We start from the raw sequence: 18432 nt of genomic DNA, 5'->3' as shown, positions 1-18432 counted from the left end.
CTATCTTTGTTTATCACCAATGCAACATTGAACATTGTCACGAAAACGAAATACAGCTGGATACAGCTTGCAATGAAAGTCGATGGGACTGAAGCATACATGACACTCAGAAAAGCGAAAAGGTGAAATGGATCCAAAGGCAACAAAGAAATTCTCAAAGGTCAGACAATGCAACACAGCGAACAGATAGTATGGCTTCTTGCAGACCTGTCACAGCACCATCAAACGAATCGAAAGGGGACTATGAAAGTGTTGGAGCAGTACAATTCAATACAACCCCCAGTACCAATGTTTGATACCATCTATAACCCCAGTGGCCAATGCAACTGATAAAACAGAACTTAAGCATAACGAAAACTGGTTTACAAGAGCTGAAGGACACCAACTGCTCATGATGGTTTTCTATGCAAGGTAACGATATAATTTTCTATCTACTTTGTCTCTTTCCAAGAATTCACGTTCAATTAGAGATTCAATGCGTTTCTTTATGACAACAGGGTTTGGCAAGAACCGGGCCTGCAATTGCTTCGTAACCTCAGCTACAATGCTGTTATGATCCAACACCCTCCGGGATTTCATGATCCTGACAATGGCCGCTTCAATCTGAGGTTTCCTGTCCTCCTCAACCCGTTGGCGAGTCTCCTGTTTCTCTGGCTCAGATTCCTTTTGTGCCACCACTGTCCCAATCTTCACTTTAACAAGCTTGCTTGTGAACTTATCATTAAAGTAGAACGTGTCATCCTCTGATATATCTTTGCTCATGGGCTCTTTACGGAGAACATTCTTCCCCTTGACACAAGCAAGAGATTGTAGACATCTCTTTAGGTCTGAGGCAGGTATCTCAGTATCCCGTTCAATGTCTTTGTAGGTCAATCCATCAGCATTGTTAAACAGCATGAGAACACACATCTGATAAGTGGATACATTCAGCTCATGCTTCTGGCCTTTTCCGAATGTGGCTTTTATGTCAGCTGTGCCCATGTTTGTTTGCCATGTCAATCTCCGGCCATTGTGAGTTCCAAGATAATATGACCGGAATTTCTCACATACTGTAAGGATTTCAGTTGGAAGGTTGCAAGGAGGACTGGGCTGTGTTGGCCAAGAACCAGTTGTCAAAATGTGGACATCAAGCGTAGGGCCATCCCCAAGTTCCTCAGACTTCTTGGCATAGAAGTCTTGCATGGTGTCCTGAGAGGTTTTCATATCAGTAAACATGCCCTCTAGTTTGGAAGTGAACTGGTATCCACATTCTGTCTTGAGTTTAACTATCATACTTCTCTCAGCATCATCAGAAACAGTTTTGCCAGACAGGAGCCTTTTCGCCAAATGCTGCTTATAGTACTTCTCAAACACATCCTTCTCTTGGAGGTACCGGAACAGCATCATGACTTTGTCCAGTATAACCTCCACATCTTCTTCTGTAGCCCCTTTTAGTCCTTTTCGAAGTTTGTCATCAACATATAATGATATGAATTCAGGTGATCTATTGTTTAAGTTGATGAAAAACTCAAAGGATGAATTCAGAGCATTCTGGAAGGTTTTGTCATTGCCAAAAGCAACACTGATGATCTTATCATGCTTGTCCTTCTCGTCTAACAATCGCTGAACAAATTCCACTGGGTCTTTCAACCTTTCTGGATCTGTCACTAACTGCTTCCCTGTTTCCCTCAGGTAAGAAGTCATCACATCTCTAATCCTTGATAGCCCATCAGGAACCCTTCGGAACAAGGCATACATCCGACCCAAATCTTCATACTTGTCATCTACTAGCATGTTCACAAGCCCTGAATTTTCCATGTCAACCAATCTGTGCATGTGATTGGCAATCATTTCTTTCTCCACCACACTAGTTATCTTTGCCTCACTGCCAGCATCCAAGTAGTGTGAGACACGCTCCATTTCCTCATTTAGACGCCTCTCGGCCTTCTTAAGGTAGTTCCCACAGTCACAGCACTCAATGAATTCTTGAGACTCCCCACTGTAGAAGCTGGCCGAAACTTCCAGAAATGGTTTCTCAAAATCATCTTGATATACAGCAGGACCAAGATCCATCAGCATCTTCGTTATGCTCCTCATCAGGCCTCTGTTAATCACTTCACCCATTCTTTCCCTGTCTATAAGATCCAGAAGGGTGTCAAGCAGCCGACTATGGATCATGGGGGAGTGAATAATATGATCCCTCCACAAATTCAGACCAAGTTCATGAACAGGTGTCCTATGAGCTGTCGGGACATATGTCCTATCCATGTACATTAGAATATCTCGGATCATCTGTAGTGCCTTGTTGTGATCCATCCACTTTGCGTTCAGCTCCTCCAGAAATAAACCACCCTGTGCAGTCTCTATCGATTTCGATATTTCCTTCAAGCGCCATGTCATTGTGCTCTGAAGGCCATCATAGAGCTTTTCTCCATACTTGTGAAGCACCATGTTGTAGGCACTCCTGCGATAAGGGGGAAAAAACTCGCAAGTTACAATCAGGCAAGACCACACTATCTCCTGGTGGAATGCACCTACATGCCACACCAGATATTATTGAACAGTAATAAGTAGTGGTGACATTTTTTTTCCGATATTCCTGCAACACAACAGGTCCTGATTTTTGCAGAGACTATAACAGCTCAACACGAATCATACTGCTTACATGGTGAATTTTAGGTGAAGTGCAACGTCAGTTCCTAGGCACAACCCAGTCTCCGATAATCACAATTGTTAGCTATCAAATCCGTAGAAATGGGTAGAAAGGATCACAGGAACTGTTTATCTAAACAACGCACAATTTTGCCCGAATTTGCACGAAATCTCTACTCCGGAATCAAATGGTTCTTCAAATCAACACAGGTCAGGATAATCGCGGTAGTAGGATGATTATTTAGATAGGCAAGTTCGTAAGTGGTTGCGGCAGCGGAAGGTCGAAAGGCACGGCGACGGCAACATGGCGTTGGGTTGGGCGGGGAGGGGAGTGAGGTGTTGGACCGACCTGTAAAGCTCCTCGAAGGAGAGGCCACTGGCGTTGTGGTTGTAGATCTCGTGGATGGCGTGCTCGAGGACCTTCCATGTCCGCTCCGCGTACTTGGGGTCGAGCTCCACACGGTGCTTGAACGCCTCGATCTTGAAGTTGCGCTTCCTCGGCGGGCCGCCGCCGCTCATCGTCGCCGGCGGATAGGTCTGGGAGCGGGGTGGGGTGGGCACTGGATACAGGGCAGAGCGGCGGCGGGGAAGAGAACCGATGGGGAAAAAACCAGGCAGAGTACCAGACGGCTCCAGGCTTCTGTCTCTTCTCTTTCCCTTTTCTTTTGGTTATGTTGTCTGGCTTCTCTCTCTAGATCGTGAGACTCCAGACGGCTATCTTCTACGCAATGGTCTCAATGTTAGAAGAAAACCTTAAGATACTGCGGTCACTGCATGATTGCACCAATTTTACTGCTACCACTCTAGTGACATGTGATATATATACCATAGAACTTACAATTTTAATATTTTTATCCTATTATATTAATCCACCTAGTAAAATAATTGGTATAAAATATTATATAGCTTGAATGCTGAATCATAATAGTTACACGTAGTGAAATATTATATCCCCACTGTCTCTCTCTCGTATGTCCACTCAACCAATTTATTTTGATATACCTATAACTTAGCAATTATACGATTTATTTTCATAATCGGCCATCCATATTTAAAATGTCGTCATCTAGATAGCACCTTTTCTAACTTATGATGTGTGATCCCAATGGTAATATCACGTTTTGAGCTCGTCGCGACACTCTTTTTCAGATCGAGGACTAACTAACTGTTGGAGGAGCATTATTTTTCTGAGGAAAAGCAGCCTAGAACTACTGAATATTTTATATCCTCTTATAGCTTTTCTTTATGATTCTCTCTTATCCTTTCTTCTTGTTCTTTGCTTGATTCCCTTAAAGGAGCTGATCCTGTCTGGGGACAAAATGGTATTATTCCCATATGGATTTGGTACTAACTAATCACTTACGAGCACAAAATATTGGATGAGAGAGATACTGGTATAGTTTCACGTTCAGAATGATACTCCTACGCTGTCGTCGTGATAAATATGCCTTGGAGCTCCCTAACTAATCCGTCGGATAAATAAGAGCACTCGTGTATGACCGCTCCATGTCACATTAAATCAAATTCAACGAAGTAAATGCAAAACAGTTGATTTACGTTGTGAAATTTGTACTGCATAATCTTTTTATTAAAATGGTAAACATAGGAGGTTGCCACAAAGATCAGAGTGGCGCAGCGGAAGCGTGGTGGGCCCATAACCCACAGGTCCCAGGATCGAAACCTGGCTCTGATAGTCTTCAGACGATCTTTTTTTATTTTGCCTTTCTGACGGTAAAATCGTAGCTGGGGAGGCGAGGCCCAGGCCCAGTCCATATAGGAATGCAGCGCGGCAGCCTTTTTTATTGGCAACCACGCTTTTGTTGACGAGCCCATTGGGCCACATCTTTTGGTCCGGCATGTGTGTTGTCAAACACTTAACCTTGACCCGTCATCTGGCCTTTCACACTAAAAAAAAAATCTGGCCTTTTCTGTGATCTGTTACTACCTGCTGCCCCCTTCGTTTCCCCATTTCCCATGCGTTCAATTCTTCCCCTCAAAAAGAAAAAAAAATGCGTTCAATTCTTGGCTGCTCGCCAGTGGCGCCACGGCGGTGTGCCGCTCTTGGCAGCAGGCCGCCGTACACGGCCACAGCGAGAAACAGCATCACTGACCCTAGATCACTGGGCCACCGCACATCTCCTCGCACGTCGGGGCCCGTGCGTCCGGCCCTAAAGGTTCCCTTCTAATCCCCCTCACTTTTCCTTGTGCGCATGCATGCGCGCCCGGCCCTCACTATGCGCGCGCAAAAAGGCAGCAGAACCAGTGAACCACCGGTCGTCGAACAGCAGCCTCGGCGGGTCGCATCGCATGTGACCATATCCATGCACGCGCTGTGCCAGCCACAGTGCCGGCACTATGCCACGGACGACGAGAGCTCGCTCGAGCCACCCATGGAGATCGAGATAGATCGCCAGAGAACGGCCGGTCGGTTGATCGCGACGTGCGCATAAGCCATCGCTGCCGGCAATCGGGCACTTGCGTTGCGAGCTCGATGGACTCCTCCGTCGGAATTGAAAGGCTAGCTAGGTATTCTTCTCTTTACGCCGGCCCTGTAAAGCGCCAGCAGGAGCAGTGTGGAGCACGACGCGCATGCAGCTGTTGTTGGACGCATTACTTCCTGTGAGCGACAGCCGTATATGCACGCATGCATGCGCTATCCCTTGCCCTTTCCCCAAATAAAGCTACCCCAAGTTTGCTTTGGAGAGGCCTGATTAAGCCAGCCCTGCGTGCAGCTGTCCTGGGCTCCTGGCTGGAGATAAATTAAATCGAGTAGTAGGAGTGTTAACTTGCTCTGTCAGCTGAGCAGAGCTCTGACAAGATGCACAGATACGTATCCGATCCTCTGTGCGGCGAGCGTGCGTGTGCCGGCCGGGGTCAGCCAGCCCGTACCGGTCGTAAATCGCGCACCGTTGCATGCATGTCGTTCGCGGCTGCAGGCTGTGCAGCTCCCAGCGCGCACGCACTGCCACTGGCTCCTTCAGAAGCTCTACCGAAGCGTAGTTTTCTAAACATTAGCTTTTATAGAGGTGAAATTATTTTTTTTATTGATACAGTGAGAGCCGATGAAGCTGCAAAGGCTACGGAGCGGAAGCCGGAGCCGAGCCGCGCCAAACGGACCTCAATACCCGCAGGGTGGCACGCAGCTCTCCGACGGACGGTCGGTCGGTCGGTCGGTCAATCAGCCTGTAATAATTGGACACGCGTATGGTATACGCGCACCGTCAGAGACTCGGACGAACAGGCTTAACCGCGCGCACGCGTCGGCTGCGCGAATGAATGTGGAGCGCGCGGCGCCGCGCTGCAACTGGCAATGCGGCGGCGGCGTCATCATTCCGGCCCTCCGGCGGCTAAATGGCTTGTCCGATCTACCTAGCAGCTCCCCGCCCGTGCGTTTGTCGTCTGTACCAATATAAATGGGGTCGCTGATCGATCTCGTGCACAGTAGTAGCAAATTGATTTGGCGGTCGCTGACACCCGATTTTTTTTGCCAATCGATGAACGCCGTGGATCACGGGGAGCTTCGTCTCGGGCTCCGGCGACCTCCGGATCGTACAGTCCACCATCGTATTTCAATCGAATCGTTTAAAAGAAAGTGTGTGGACAAGGCTCTTATTTACACGCAGTGCTTGCGGATGGAGGAGCGGCAATGCGACCACGCAAGTAGTGGCCGTCACTGTGACCGCCCGGCTAGGTGGCCTGGACCGTAGGTCCGACTCCGAGAACGAGATCGAACAGGAGATCGAGGATGCTCGGCTGGCGCCTTGTCCTTGGCCTGCTCGCCTGCCGGGCGCGCGGCACCGATCTGCACCCGCTGTTCCTGCTTCAATTCGCACAGTGCTAGCACGGACTGGCGCCACTGTAGTACGCGGTGCGTGCCTCCTCGGGAGCATCATAAGCCACGCCGCCGTACGCGCGTACGGCACCATCGCGAGCGAGCTGAGCCGTCTTGTTGACCACTGTAGGCATGCTACTGTCTCATTAGCCAGCTAGATAGCCTTAGGAGTCTAGGCTCTAGTAGCTCGCACGTGAACCATATGCATGGCCTTGTACATCCTCGCTAGCCGTTCGATCGGAAGCCTGCACGACACGGCTAATCGGACGGGTCCATCAGCAACGAATCGAATGGAAACGAGCCGGCCCTCCACCGGCCGCCTGGTGTCCATGCAAAGCATCGAGCAGAACGCAAGCGTTTCATTTTAGCAGCCGTGATCCGGCGGTGCTGGTGGGTGGCATGCCGCATGCATGGATAGCCTGACGCTTTTGAAAGCCCCTCTGGAGCCTGGAATTCCGGGCACCGGATGATGGGCGGACGCTCTGCTGGTCCTGCGGCGTACGGCGCCGCCCCGCGCCCCCCCACCCCCACCCCCTGCGGCGGCGAATTGGTGCATGCATGCGCTCGCAGGCGCGCACCAATCGGGCAGCGGCGGCGGCCGAGCGCCACGCCAGAACTGAGCTGACACGCGCCGTACGGGGCCACTGGCGCTGGACCTGGCCGGACGGGCCACCAGCTGCGCTGCGACCGCATGCGCGCGCCCACGCCCACACACACTTCTGCTGGCTGGGTGGGCCAGGCCGGCGCTGGGCCGGATTCCGAAACCTGGAGAACTGGTACGCTGTACGCTACAGTAAGTGGGGGCCTTCAAAAGGGCCTGCCTCGCCTCGCGCAGCCAGCAGCAGGCCACGCGTATGCGTACAAGATACGGACGCCCCGGGGGCCGGGGCCAGCCATATACGACGGGCGGGCATGCCATGCATGCGCGCACTGCTGCGGAGCCAACGGCTGCAGGGGTATATCTCCCGGGGCCCACCGGGCAGGAGGTGGACCCGCGGGCCCTGAGCCGGGCGCGGCCAGTCCACCAATTGGGACTGTCCAGACAGCAGCAGCTGGCTGCTGCCGCTGCACATGTCATCGTCCAGCTCTGCCCGTTTTGCCTCCCGAGCCTGGCTCCAGAGTTTACAGCCCAAATTAAATCCGAACCCAGCCCAACCACCCCCCTTTTTTACATGGACCAGCTTGGTGTGGTCTCCGACTTCCTTTTTTTTTCCCGTCCTCGTGAAAACACTAGTAGGCTCAGACCGGCCTGCATGCAAGCATGAATTATTTTAGTGCGTTTCTGCCGGTGTGTCCGTGAGACGCAGGCGTTGTTCTTTGTGGTAAATCCGCACTCGATCGATCCATCCGTCCGTCCGCCCGGGCGGACGAACTGGACCTCTCTTACACACGGAGTTAACGCGCCCTGGGGCGAGCACAGATCTGTAGGGACGACGACATCCAATGATCCAATTAAGCTGCAATAGCTTGGATATATATATATATATATATATATATATATATATATATATATATATATATATATATATATGTATATATATGTATGAAAAATTTAATCTACATGTCCTTGTAGCTAGTTCCATGTTACCTAGAGACTGGTTGATTATTGGATGATCTAGGGATGGCATGCATCAGGGTGTAGTGTGTTGGATTACTCACTAGCTAGTAAATAATAAGAAGATGACTTGACCTACGACACACATGTACAGGTCAGGGGGTGCATGTTCGATGTGGGTCCGATTTAAAGAGCTTTTGTCTACAGTGCAACAAGAGCTAGCTACAACAATGGAGTTTAACAAAGGGACATTGTTGCGTGATGGATCTCACTACTCTACCTCGCTGATTACCGCTTACCAGTCCTCCAACAAAAACCTAAGAGACTACGACTGGACCAGCCATGTACCCGCGAACCCAATCCTAGACTCTGATATACCACCGTACTCTCTTATTTCTCCCCTTACACACTACCTAGGGACAAGCGTGCAGGTGCTACTAGAAAACGGCTTATCGGTCCCGATCAAAAATATTGGGCAGCCGGTTCTGCAACGGCCGGTACCAGAGAGGACCTTTAGCACTGGATCGTGGCACGGCCCGGTACTAATAGTGTGGAAGACTGAGATTACTTTCAGTCGATCTCGTAGTGGCGGTTTAAGAACCGGTGCTAAAGTCGATCTCGTAGTGGCGGTTTAAGAACCGGAACCGGTGCTGAAGGGGTTTTTGACCCGGTGCTGATGGACTTTTTCCGACAGTGAGGCTTTAACCCCATGAGGTCCCCAAATTAAAGACATTTTGCATCCACACGCAATAAAAAAAAAAGATAAAGAGTACTCCAGGTCTTAAACAATATACTTTAGTGATGACCAAATTTTCAAAAGTTACCAGGTCTTGGTCAAAACATACCGGAGGGAGCGCCGTTTATTTTAACTGCACCATTGAGACAATCCTATGGATGGAATTTATTGCTCCAGGGATAGAAAGAAGTTTCCTTGCAGTGAACAATTTGCTGCACCATAGAAGCAAATTAATTACTGCGAGATTTCAATGTACAATTTGCACGAACCAGACGTATGCATGCCTGCATGGAGAATTTTAATGTGAGTCAAGTGTGCAGCCGAACTTTGCATCACACCTCTGCACGCATGCGGCAGCAATTTGTTTTGGTCAGCACCCAACCGGCCCGTTTCAGAGACGTCCTGCTGCATGCACGCGTTACTCAGTCCGTAAGACCGTAACGTAATTATTGCTGCTCCTCTTGCTTTTCGATTCTGTGGGTCGAGGTGGCATGTCGGCCTCACTGCCAACTGTGATACAACATCGATCACTAGTGCTAATCATCATGAGCTTATGCTTGGATCAGGAGTGAATTACACGAAACTCTAGCATGAGCTTACATGGTCTGGTGGGCATCTTCTCTAGGTACCAAAACACAGTCTTGTCAGACACACACAAAAAAAAAGGCAATGTGATCGCTCCGGTTAGGAATATAAAATTGTCATTGCACCTTCATTGATTGGAAAATAATTGGCTAGATGACCGACACGTTAGTAAGTAAATATCACTTTATTTACTGTGGGCTACGATCCACGCAAATATACTACTATATATCTCTTACGCTTATTGGGATCAACCAGTCACTAGCTCCTTTAATTTACCGCTTTTCCAACAGTTACACCACCTCTCGATCTGACCTCTTTCTTCATTTTTTTTTAAAACATCCAGGAGCTTCAAACCTTAATTGGTGGGTAAATTAAACAAGGGGCGGGCGCGCAATGGCGTCTCCTACCATCCAACCATGCATAGGCCAGACGGCAGTTCGTCCACCGATGATGAAAATCGAAAATCAAGGAGAAAGGGACAAAGAAAAAAAATCTAACAGATAATTATGCATGAAGAACTTCCAAATCTTGACACGGCCGGATGGGAGTACACATGCATGCAGATTAGAGGACAGGCGACTATTTGATTAGCTACCTTAACAGTTCAAGTGAAAATCAGGAAACTTCCTTTTGATGATTTAATCCACGCATGCGTGGGGGCGGCATTCAAACTCACAGCTGAAGCCAATGCCCAACAGTATCAAGTTCGTTTGAACCGGCCGTCCAGCTGATGGTAAGCTTCAGACGACTGATCTGATCGAGCATGCAGCACACTGGCCGGTCGATCGGGTTGTCGTCCAAGGCCGGCATGCCGCACCTACCACAGGATCACATCCCACAAGATATCCAGCCAGACACATGGGGCCTCTGAATTGATAACCACAGACGCCAACACATGGCGATGTTCAGCTAAAGCTAGCACGTAGCATCTCTCTCTCTCGCCCCCTCCCTCCCCCCCTCCCTCCGTCAGAGGGTTCCATTTACACGGGCATGCATATATTTTGACACACACTGTTCTACATGATGCCGATGCGTGCATAGTTGCGCACTGTGGTGGATTTGTAAGGTTACGCAAGCTCACGCGTCGATTCTGAGACGTTTGCTAGCACCACAGGTAGCAGCCCAAGATCTCTGTGAGGTAAGCACTTGTCTCCTGCACTTATGCAAGCCGCAGCTACCGCTACAGAACACGGACTGTGAGCCCGGAACGATCCCCTCTTCCAAAAAAAAAAGTGCAACTTTTTTTAAAAAAGAAGCAAGAATCTAGAAACGCCCGGAAGGCTAGCCCATCATCAAGCAGATTAGTATTTATTTAGTCCAGTTAAATAAAGCCAGGCACGTCATGGGTCATATATGGCCGTGTATGGCTAGCTCGTCCATGGTTGGAATTTGTTTCCGGAGAAAGAAAGATGGGCGGCGCCGGCGCGTCTGCAGTTAAGATGGTGCAGGGGCACCACATGTGTGCCTGTTTGGAATTGGCAATTGGACGTTGTCATTGGCAGCTATCACCGTACGGTTGCCGTTTCTCCCGATCGGTGACCGAGAAACAACACGTTCTCGGACAGTCGGATTTCATTCTTCTTCTTTCTCCCCGCGCCCCCCTGAAACTGTCGGGTTTCATTCTAGGTATACACCAATTGCAATCGATCTCCAGATGTCCATGGTACTGCTGAAAAGTGTAAAGTGTAAACTGCTGCATGATCAAAACAGACGGGTTCAGGAAACAGTTGGAGCAGCATGCTCTACTGCACAGTAACAAAATGTACACAGAGAGACAGTCAGAGAGTTCCCGGTCGACGCGAACTGGGGATGTGCGTCGTGCGTGCGCGCACTAGGCATGGCGCTACGTACGGCGGCGCCCGGGCGCGTGGGCGCAGGGGCAGGCAGGTCGCTCGTCTCCCGGTCAAATCAGTGCTCAGCGCAACCATCCGATAAGCCCCAGGCGGGGGCGCGCGTTCGTCCGGTCCGGCCGGGCGCGGAGGGGCAGCAACAAAGACGCGTGCACCTGCCGGGTCGGAGGCACGCGCGCGCGCACCCTGGCCGCCTGGCTGCCGCATGATCCCTCGGCGAGTGGTGGCCTGTGGGGATCGTTACCGGCCGGCCGGTCGACACGCTCCACCTGCGCGGCGCGGGGGCCGTGTGGGAGAGGGAGGTCGCCCGCCGGCCCACACATGCCGCTGGCTGGATCGTGCTGCGTGGGGCGCGCGGGCGCGGCAACGGGCGCCACCTGGCTGGGCGGCCGGGCAACGGGTTCATCGATCCCATCCAGCCGATCGGAGCGCCGGTGGGGGTGCCCGGCGGCGCGCCGGCCGGCCGGGCCACCCCGGCCGGGGGCCTCTCGTCACGTCTCTTTCGCCGTTTTTTCCCGGCTGCACTGCATATATGGCGCGGATCGACCCGGTCTGGCTGTTTGGCTGGCCCGTGACGCCCGGTCACTTCGGCCGGTAGCTAGGGTGCCAAACGCTGGACCTGGACGCCGGGCACCCCACCTGACCGTGCAGTACTGTACTGATCTCTAGCCGGTAGCTACTCCTACTTGTGCAGAGTACTGTGGTCTCATTCAGTACCTCTAGCCGGCCGGCCACTTCGTTCTGCGCGCGGATAACGAACCACCTGGCGATCGCCATGGTTTTCTGCTGCGCCGAGCTAGAAAGTGAAGTCGATCGACGGACGGATGGTGTACGTGCAAGTTGTGGGGCGGATTCCGGAAATCGCTCGAGGACAGCGGCTTGATGGCCTGGCGGGGTACGGCCGGCCGAGTTGGATGGATAGGCCCCTGAATTTATGAGCTGCTGGATCATCGGACGCACCCCCATGCAAGACCACACACCTTTGCCAAATTGCCAGGGGAAGCCAACCTACCATCAGGTGTGGCAGCGAGTGTCCGGCCTGCAGCCAAAATATCCGACCCGGCCTGGATGGACCATCTCAAATGGAGAACGGTAAAAGGCAATCAACGTACGTGATGAGCGATAAAGGAATACCCGAGATCGTCCGTGCAACGAGGTAACGGCGGTAAAATGGCCGGACAGTCGCGTTGCGCTTGCTTGCCTTGGCTAGTAGATTACTCAAAACAAATTTAAGGGAGCCCTACACTTTGATCAGCTGAAAATGGATATATTATCTAAGTTCATCCAACAGGTAAAATATCTGGAGAGATGACCGTAAGAATTCTAATAAGAAGCGAAGACAACTCGAATTTCAAATTAAAGCTACTTCACTAGCTATGCAGTTAATGAATAAAAAGGAGGGGCTGAGATAATAGCAAATCGCACCCAATCATCGTCTTGATATGCCATAATAACAATCTTAAAATAGTGTAACCACTTCAACTGGAGTGAAGACATGAAAGCTCATTAGCACCAGATTTTAACTAGTTTTTGTCATGGAGCTAATCATGCGTTTCTTTGAATCAAAATGCATGTCCTGGTAGTTATACTTCTAACTTCCAAGCAGCATAGACTTCTTTAAAAAACTTCCAAGTAGCATACAAGTTGACCTTCACGCAGAATCGATACAAAAATCAGCCTAAATTTCAAAATACTAAACACAACAGATAACCTTTTTATAGGCAAACATGCAGGTAACTTTGATGCATTGTCTCCATGTGGCTGCAGTCTGACCACATTCCTTTATGGACATCAACGGGGATCAGCGCAAGAACCGAAGAAAACAAGAAGCTTTGTGAGGCGCAAAAAGAAGCTCTTGCCTCCAGGCAACATGGTAATAAATGGCTAAAGGCAATGGAGAGATCGAGGTCATGGAAGAGGATCGGAGCAAGAAGAAGAAGATGTCTAGCCACTCTTGCTACCGTGCTAGGGTGCTGCTGGAGCGCAGCTGGTAGCTGGTTACCGTCCGCAATACACGGGCTGGGCCCGCGGCGCAGGATGTGACTGGACCCGGGTGGCCCACATGGCGGGGTGACGTCCGGGGAAAGTGATTGATTGCCATGGCCTAGGGATCCAGGCGGGAAGATTCCAACTGCTTGTATGACGTGGCGAGGCCCATCCGATCCCAATCACGCTCCTTACAGTTCTACGGCCCGGCCTACCCCCGTCTCCCTGGCCCTGCTGCGCTAGTGGTACTCCTCCTACATGCCATGCATCATGAGCTTTATCAGTGTTCGGTGATCATCCCATGGCCTGAAATTACATTCTGTCCTCCATTCGAGGCATATTGTAGTACGGTGCTATCGTGCTAGGTACTCTAGTATCACCTGCAATAACTACATTATTGCTTGGTTACATCATTCTTAAGGTCCTAGTAGGTCCTAGCTAGTATACTGATTAACTAGGCACTATCAAATCTGTCGAGTCTTTATTATGAATTGAAAGGTTTCATGTTTGTAGATAAGCATAACTTAAAACATTGTTTGCAGGCTTAGAAAATAATGAGAGACATTGTGGTGTGGCCAAAATTATAGAAATCAGCACGGCATATTCCCTTCAGTTAGAAATAATTAACATTTTGAGGTTGTTTGAAGTCCATCCTTCCAAACTTTTACTACATACTACTTTTTACATGTTCCGTTTCAATGTGTTGCAAAAGGTGATATCAGTATACATTTTACTTGAGAAATAGTTTCATTAATGTATACATTTGCTATATGTTAAAGAAAAATAATAAAAAAAAGTTAGTAGTCAAAGTTTGAAATGGTTGACTCTAGGTAGCCCCAAAAGATCAGTTACAGGTTTTAGCGAAAAACTACAATGTTGAATTGCACTATTTTTTTTAATGCAACAACTCAAAACCAGGCAAACCTACATTTTTTCTGCATGGATAAGATTTAATTTCTTTTAGTTTAAAAACTATCAACAGTTTATTAGGAATAATTAATATTTTTTCCTTATAGCAACGGACTAGATTGACCTTGAGCTTTGCCGATGCACATTATGGGCACAACGTCTCTAGCTAGTCTCCCCATAATGTTTCAATTCAGAAATACATGACCAATTTGATGTTCACTCAATAAGGAATATAATAGCGATTCCTCTATTATGTTAAAGGCTTTCTTTCCTGAAACTTCTAATAGCAGGCCCATCCGTAGGGACTTCCATGCTGGACGACGTTCAATAGAGATAGATAACAGCAAAAAAATAAAGGAAAAAACAGTCATGTATGGGGATAAGAAATGAACTGTAGCTTCTGAACTCTTATGTTTGCTTTGACCGGTTGGTTGGTTCGATTGACATTGTATATAGTCTGCCAAATGCTTATCTTCACCTTGTATATAAATGCACCAAATCGGCTGTAGACAGAAAAGTTGTAGTGGGGCTGGATCTGTCTCTTTCATGATTTCTATTCTGCATGCTTGTGAAACAAGATAGACATATCTTGTTGCTGGTTTCTCTCAACTCCAATATTGAATAGTCAGTCAATTAAAAGCAGAATTTTTTAAACATCAGTGAAATACTAAAACAAAACTAAGACAAAGATTTAATCGATTGTACAGTCCATTAACAAACATGTGGAGGCATCAATAGTGTTATTGGGGGAGCTTATGGGGGTCACAGATGGAGAGCCTCAGCCCATCGAGTCCATGATCGCCGTAGGCTGAGGGATGAGCCTTCTCTCTCAGGGATACACACTTGTTCAGGCATGCATTTTTTGCCCAACAAATAGTTTGATGACTAGTAAAATGGCTGCCAAGCAACTATACATGACATTTGAACCTAAATAGTTAACAGAGAAAATAATATGGCATAAAACTGAATAATGAAATCAAGCTTTAACATATTTTTCACTTTTTTTGTCTATTTTTCGAATGGTTTATTCATTCATACTCTTTTTTAAAACAGAAAAAAATTAAATTGCCTAGAACAGTGGTGCAGTAATATCTATGCATGATAACATTGTAACCAACGATTCCTATTTAGAATAAATATATATGTTGTTCGAGACTCGAAAGAGAAGTTAATTGTACATTATGGAAAGTATAAGCTCGGACACACAATCATCACTAGTGATGTCAATTAGTTAATGGAATCAATAGTTCAATACACACCCTCCCTTTCACAAACCATAATCATTAGCAGGCCACGAATTGCAGCTCTGCATTGGCCATTTTTAAATTGATTTGATAAGATTATCTACACATACCATAATATACAGTAATTAGGACAGCCCACATTTTATATGCACACCCTAATTAGTACCTTGGCGCGCATTAACAAACCTAATCATTTGTTTTGTTAGCTTCTCAATCATTTGATATCTGAAGTTCATGCTCTATTTTATTCCCATGCCCCCATTGATTACACAGCTAGCGAATATTTTCTTTGCTGGGACAATTGTGAACACCTTTGCTTTCAGTACCTGCACATATGCGTCTTCTACATGCAAGTTGAGTCTTTCTCAAAAAGAGAGATCTTTTTGGGTCAGTTCTTTGAAACAACAATGTTCTAATAAGGACCATATATAAACAGCCAACAGTAGTAGATATATATACCCATGCCTATCTTGCCAGTAGTCAGTCGGATGTCAATTTCCTATGTATTTTGCTGTTTTATAATATAGTTCTACGTTGCGAAAAATAGAAAACCCAACGTGCATGCTATTCGCTGAGAACAAATTAGTGGCAATGCTGCTGGTACTTATTATATATATAGTCATGAAAACAAAGTTAGTGGGAAGAATAATGGTTAGACAATCACCACCCTCGCTACCTGGTGGCTTTTGCTTTATTATTGCAGAAATAGCTAGGTTTTCAATTAATCTTGTTTTGAATTATAATCATGCTCTGTGCGCCCGCGTGCGTGTGTGAGAGAGAGGTTACTGCACGATGCCCGTGTTTTCCTAGATTCTATTTTATAGTAGCACATTTTTGCATGCATGTGAAAGATCCTCCACTAGCTCACAATTTCAGGCTCCTCTTCCTGCTTAATGCATCTTAACCTGTCCATTTACACACTTTCATGTTTCCTACCAGGGAGGTGGTTGACCCAAATCACTCAACTTTATACCACCACACACCAGTACCCTGTTGCTAGGTCTCAAAAAGCTGAGGATTGGCCTGCCCTCCACTCTTTTGCACCCCTTTGATTCGCATAGTGATCCCATATTCAACCCTTTTAGGTCTTTGGCACTTGGTGTCATCCAACTTTAAACAGAAGAAAAGTGGATTATTGCTATATGCACCAAATGTGATTGGATATGCGCTGAGTATTAGTGCCAAAATTAGGTGACGTCTGCAAGTAGACCATACCCCATGCGTGCAATCTTGCTGGCCTTTGCACTGTTCAAAATTAATATGCTATATTTTGATGGAACTGTGAGCATGCATACAAAAGGTTGTGCCTGGCTGAGCTGCACTGAAAAGAAGAGATGCATGTAAAGGAAAGGCTGATCTCTTGGAGCATTGTTGTCTGTCTTACCTGTAACAACCAACAACTTTTGCTTTTATCATTCATCCATGTGTTAGCCCCTATTACACACTAATAACCTAATGGTGATTAGCAGCCATGGTTTTGTTCACCACTTTGAACACTGTCGCATGGCATGGGGAGCAAACTCCCTGTAATTAACCATATGGACCCGGTTCAAGGATTATACTAGGGGTAATACATGTGGTTGGTAACAGATGTATTTCTTCTGACACCATACTAAGCAATTTCCAAAAACTGAATGGAGAAGTAATAGAGTGCCGTGAAGTTGCACGCGTAACAGAGAAACTGCATTTACATAAAGAAAACAAATATGAGTGCTTGTTCCATAAGAATGCCTTTCGGCTTTTGATTTGTCACATCCACCTTAACCAAACCCCCTCTACCAAAAGGGAGGATTCAAGAGGTTATGTATATCTCGTTGTGTCATTTATTTAACTACTACCAGTAACAAATAATATAAAAATATGGCTTTCCTTAAAAGATTAATATAATATCCATGTACTCCCAGCTCCCTCCATCCCATAGTATAGCTGGTTTTAGTTTTGTCATAAGTCAATCCTTTTTACTTCGACTATGAATAGCAAAAATGCCATAAAGATTGAAAATATAAAAATGGTGTTAGTAGATTCATCATGAAACTGACTATCACAATATTAATTTAGACCTAGGACAAAACATAAAACTAGCTATTTAAGAGACAGAAGGGGTAACATATATCACCAAGCACGCACCAACGCATCAGCACTTCAGCAATAAACATTGAGAAAGAGGCCTTATTACTTTTTCTTAACTGAGAAACCTAATGCAAAAGGGTCTAATTTATTCGAAACAGACCATCTAAGTATAATTCCAGTGTATACAATAATGTCGATTGCATTGTGATCAATATAGAGTGCAAGTGTCCGAGTACCTACTTGAAAGAATATTCCGCCAGAATAACCAGAAGAAAGAAAAACAGAGAGCTGGAAGACAACCCTGTACTACTTGCCTGCTTATAACAGAAACACCAGCTGGTCATATTTGGTACTTTTTAATGATTCAATGTGGACTAGAAAGAGGAGAGAGAAACGTCAGTCAATGCAAAAGGTGCCGATTTTTTTCGGGTAATTTCTATCTACCTATGGCCAGCCATATCTCTCCCATCCATCTTCTCACTACCGATCTTTGTGATCATGTGATGTATATATTATTGTTGTGGAAAACACAGTTGACAGGAAGGTGAGAGAGATGAACTAGGCCCACTTTAGATAATGGTCGGAGAGGAAAAAGATGGGGATTTGGCAGGCTCTTGGTTGGGGCCCTAAGGAAAGTAAAAAAAAAATGAAGCTGCAATTAATTTATGTCGCTAAACGACATGATTTTGCTGGAACTTGGTCAGGGTTGTAATTAAATCACTTCAAACAAGGAAGGTAATGAAAGGAACGTTTAGGGGCCTTAATTTATCGAGCCATTTATTTTACTAATTACCCCTCAAGAAAGGATTATTAGAATTAAATGACCGAACTCTTTTGATGGACTGGGTTTGGTTTAATTTAGAAAGTGACAAGAACTCATCAAGGGTCACTTGCTGCATGATGTAGTTCTCGCTCTTGAGAAAATGACATTAGTCCGATATAGCCGCTCTTATGTTAGTTAGGCTATTCATTTATATGTACAGATAATATCGTTTCTAGCTATAAGTAGAATGTTTCACCTATTAAATTGCTGG

The 18432-nt window shown here is 46.9% G+C and overlaps 1 protein-coding gene and 1 non-coding gene across 2 annotated transcripts; one reads left to right on the top strand and one right to left on the bottom strand.

Annotated features, from left to right (window-relative positions):
* Positions 1-151: 151 nt before the first annotated feature.
* LOC112889331 (cullin-3A-like) lies at positions 152-3320 on the bottom strand. Its single transcript, XM_025955906.1, has 2 exons — positions 2981-3320; positions 152-2443 (listed from the first exon to the last, which is right to left on the bottom strand). Exons 1-2 carry the CDS (start codon positions 3148-3150, stop codon positions 403-405), a joined length of 2211 nt encoding a protein of 736 aa, XP_025811691.1. The 5' UTR covers positions 3151-3320; the 3' UTR covers positions 152-402.
* A 932-nt stretch (positions 3321-4252) lies between these two features.
* Positions 4253-4324, top strand: TRNAM-CAU. The gene has a single exon. It is a non-coding gene; the product is annotated as a tRNA-Met (tRNA).
* Positions 4325-18432: the final 14108 nt, after the last annotated feature.

The sequence above is a fragment of the Panicum hallii genome, chromosome 1 (genome assembly GCF_002211085.1).
Source record: "Panicum hallii strain FIL2 chromosome 1, PHallii_v3.1, whole genome shotgun sequence".
Taxonomy (NCBI): domain Eukaryota; kingdom Viridiplantae; phylum Streptophyta; class Magnoliopsida; order Poales; family Poaceae; genus Panicum; species Panicum hallii.
This window is presented reverse-complemented; position numbering and strand designations above follow the sequence as displayed.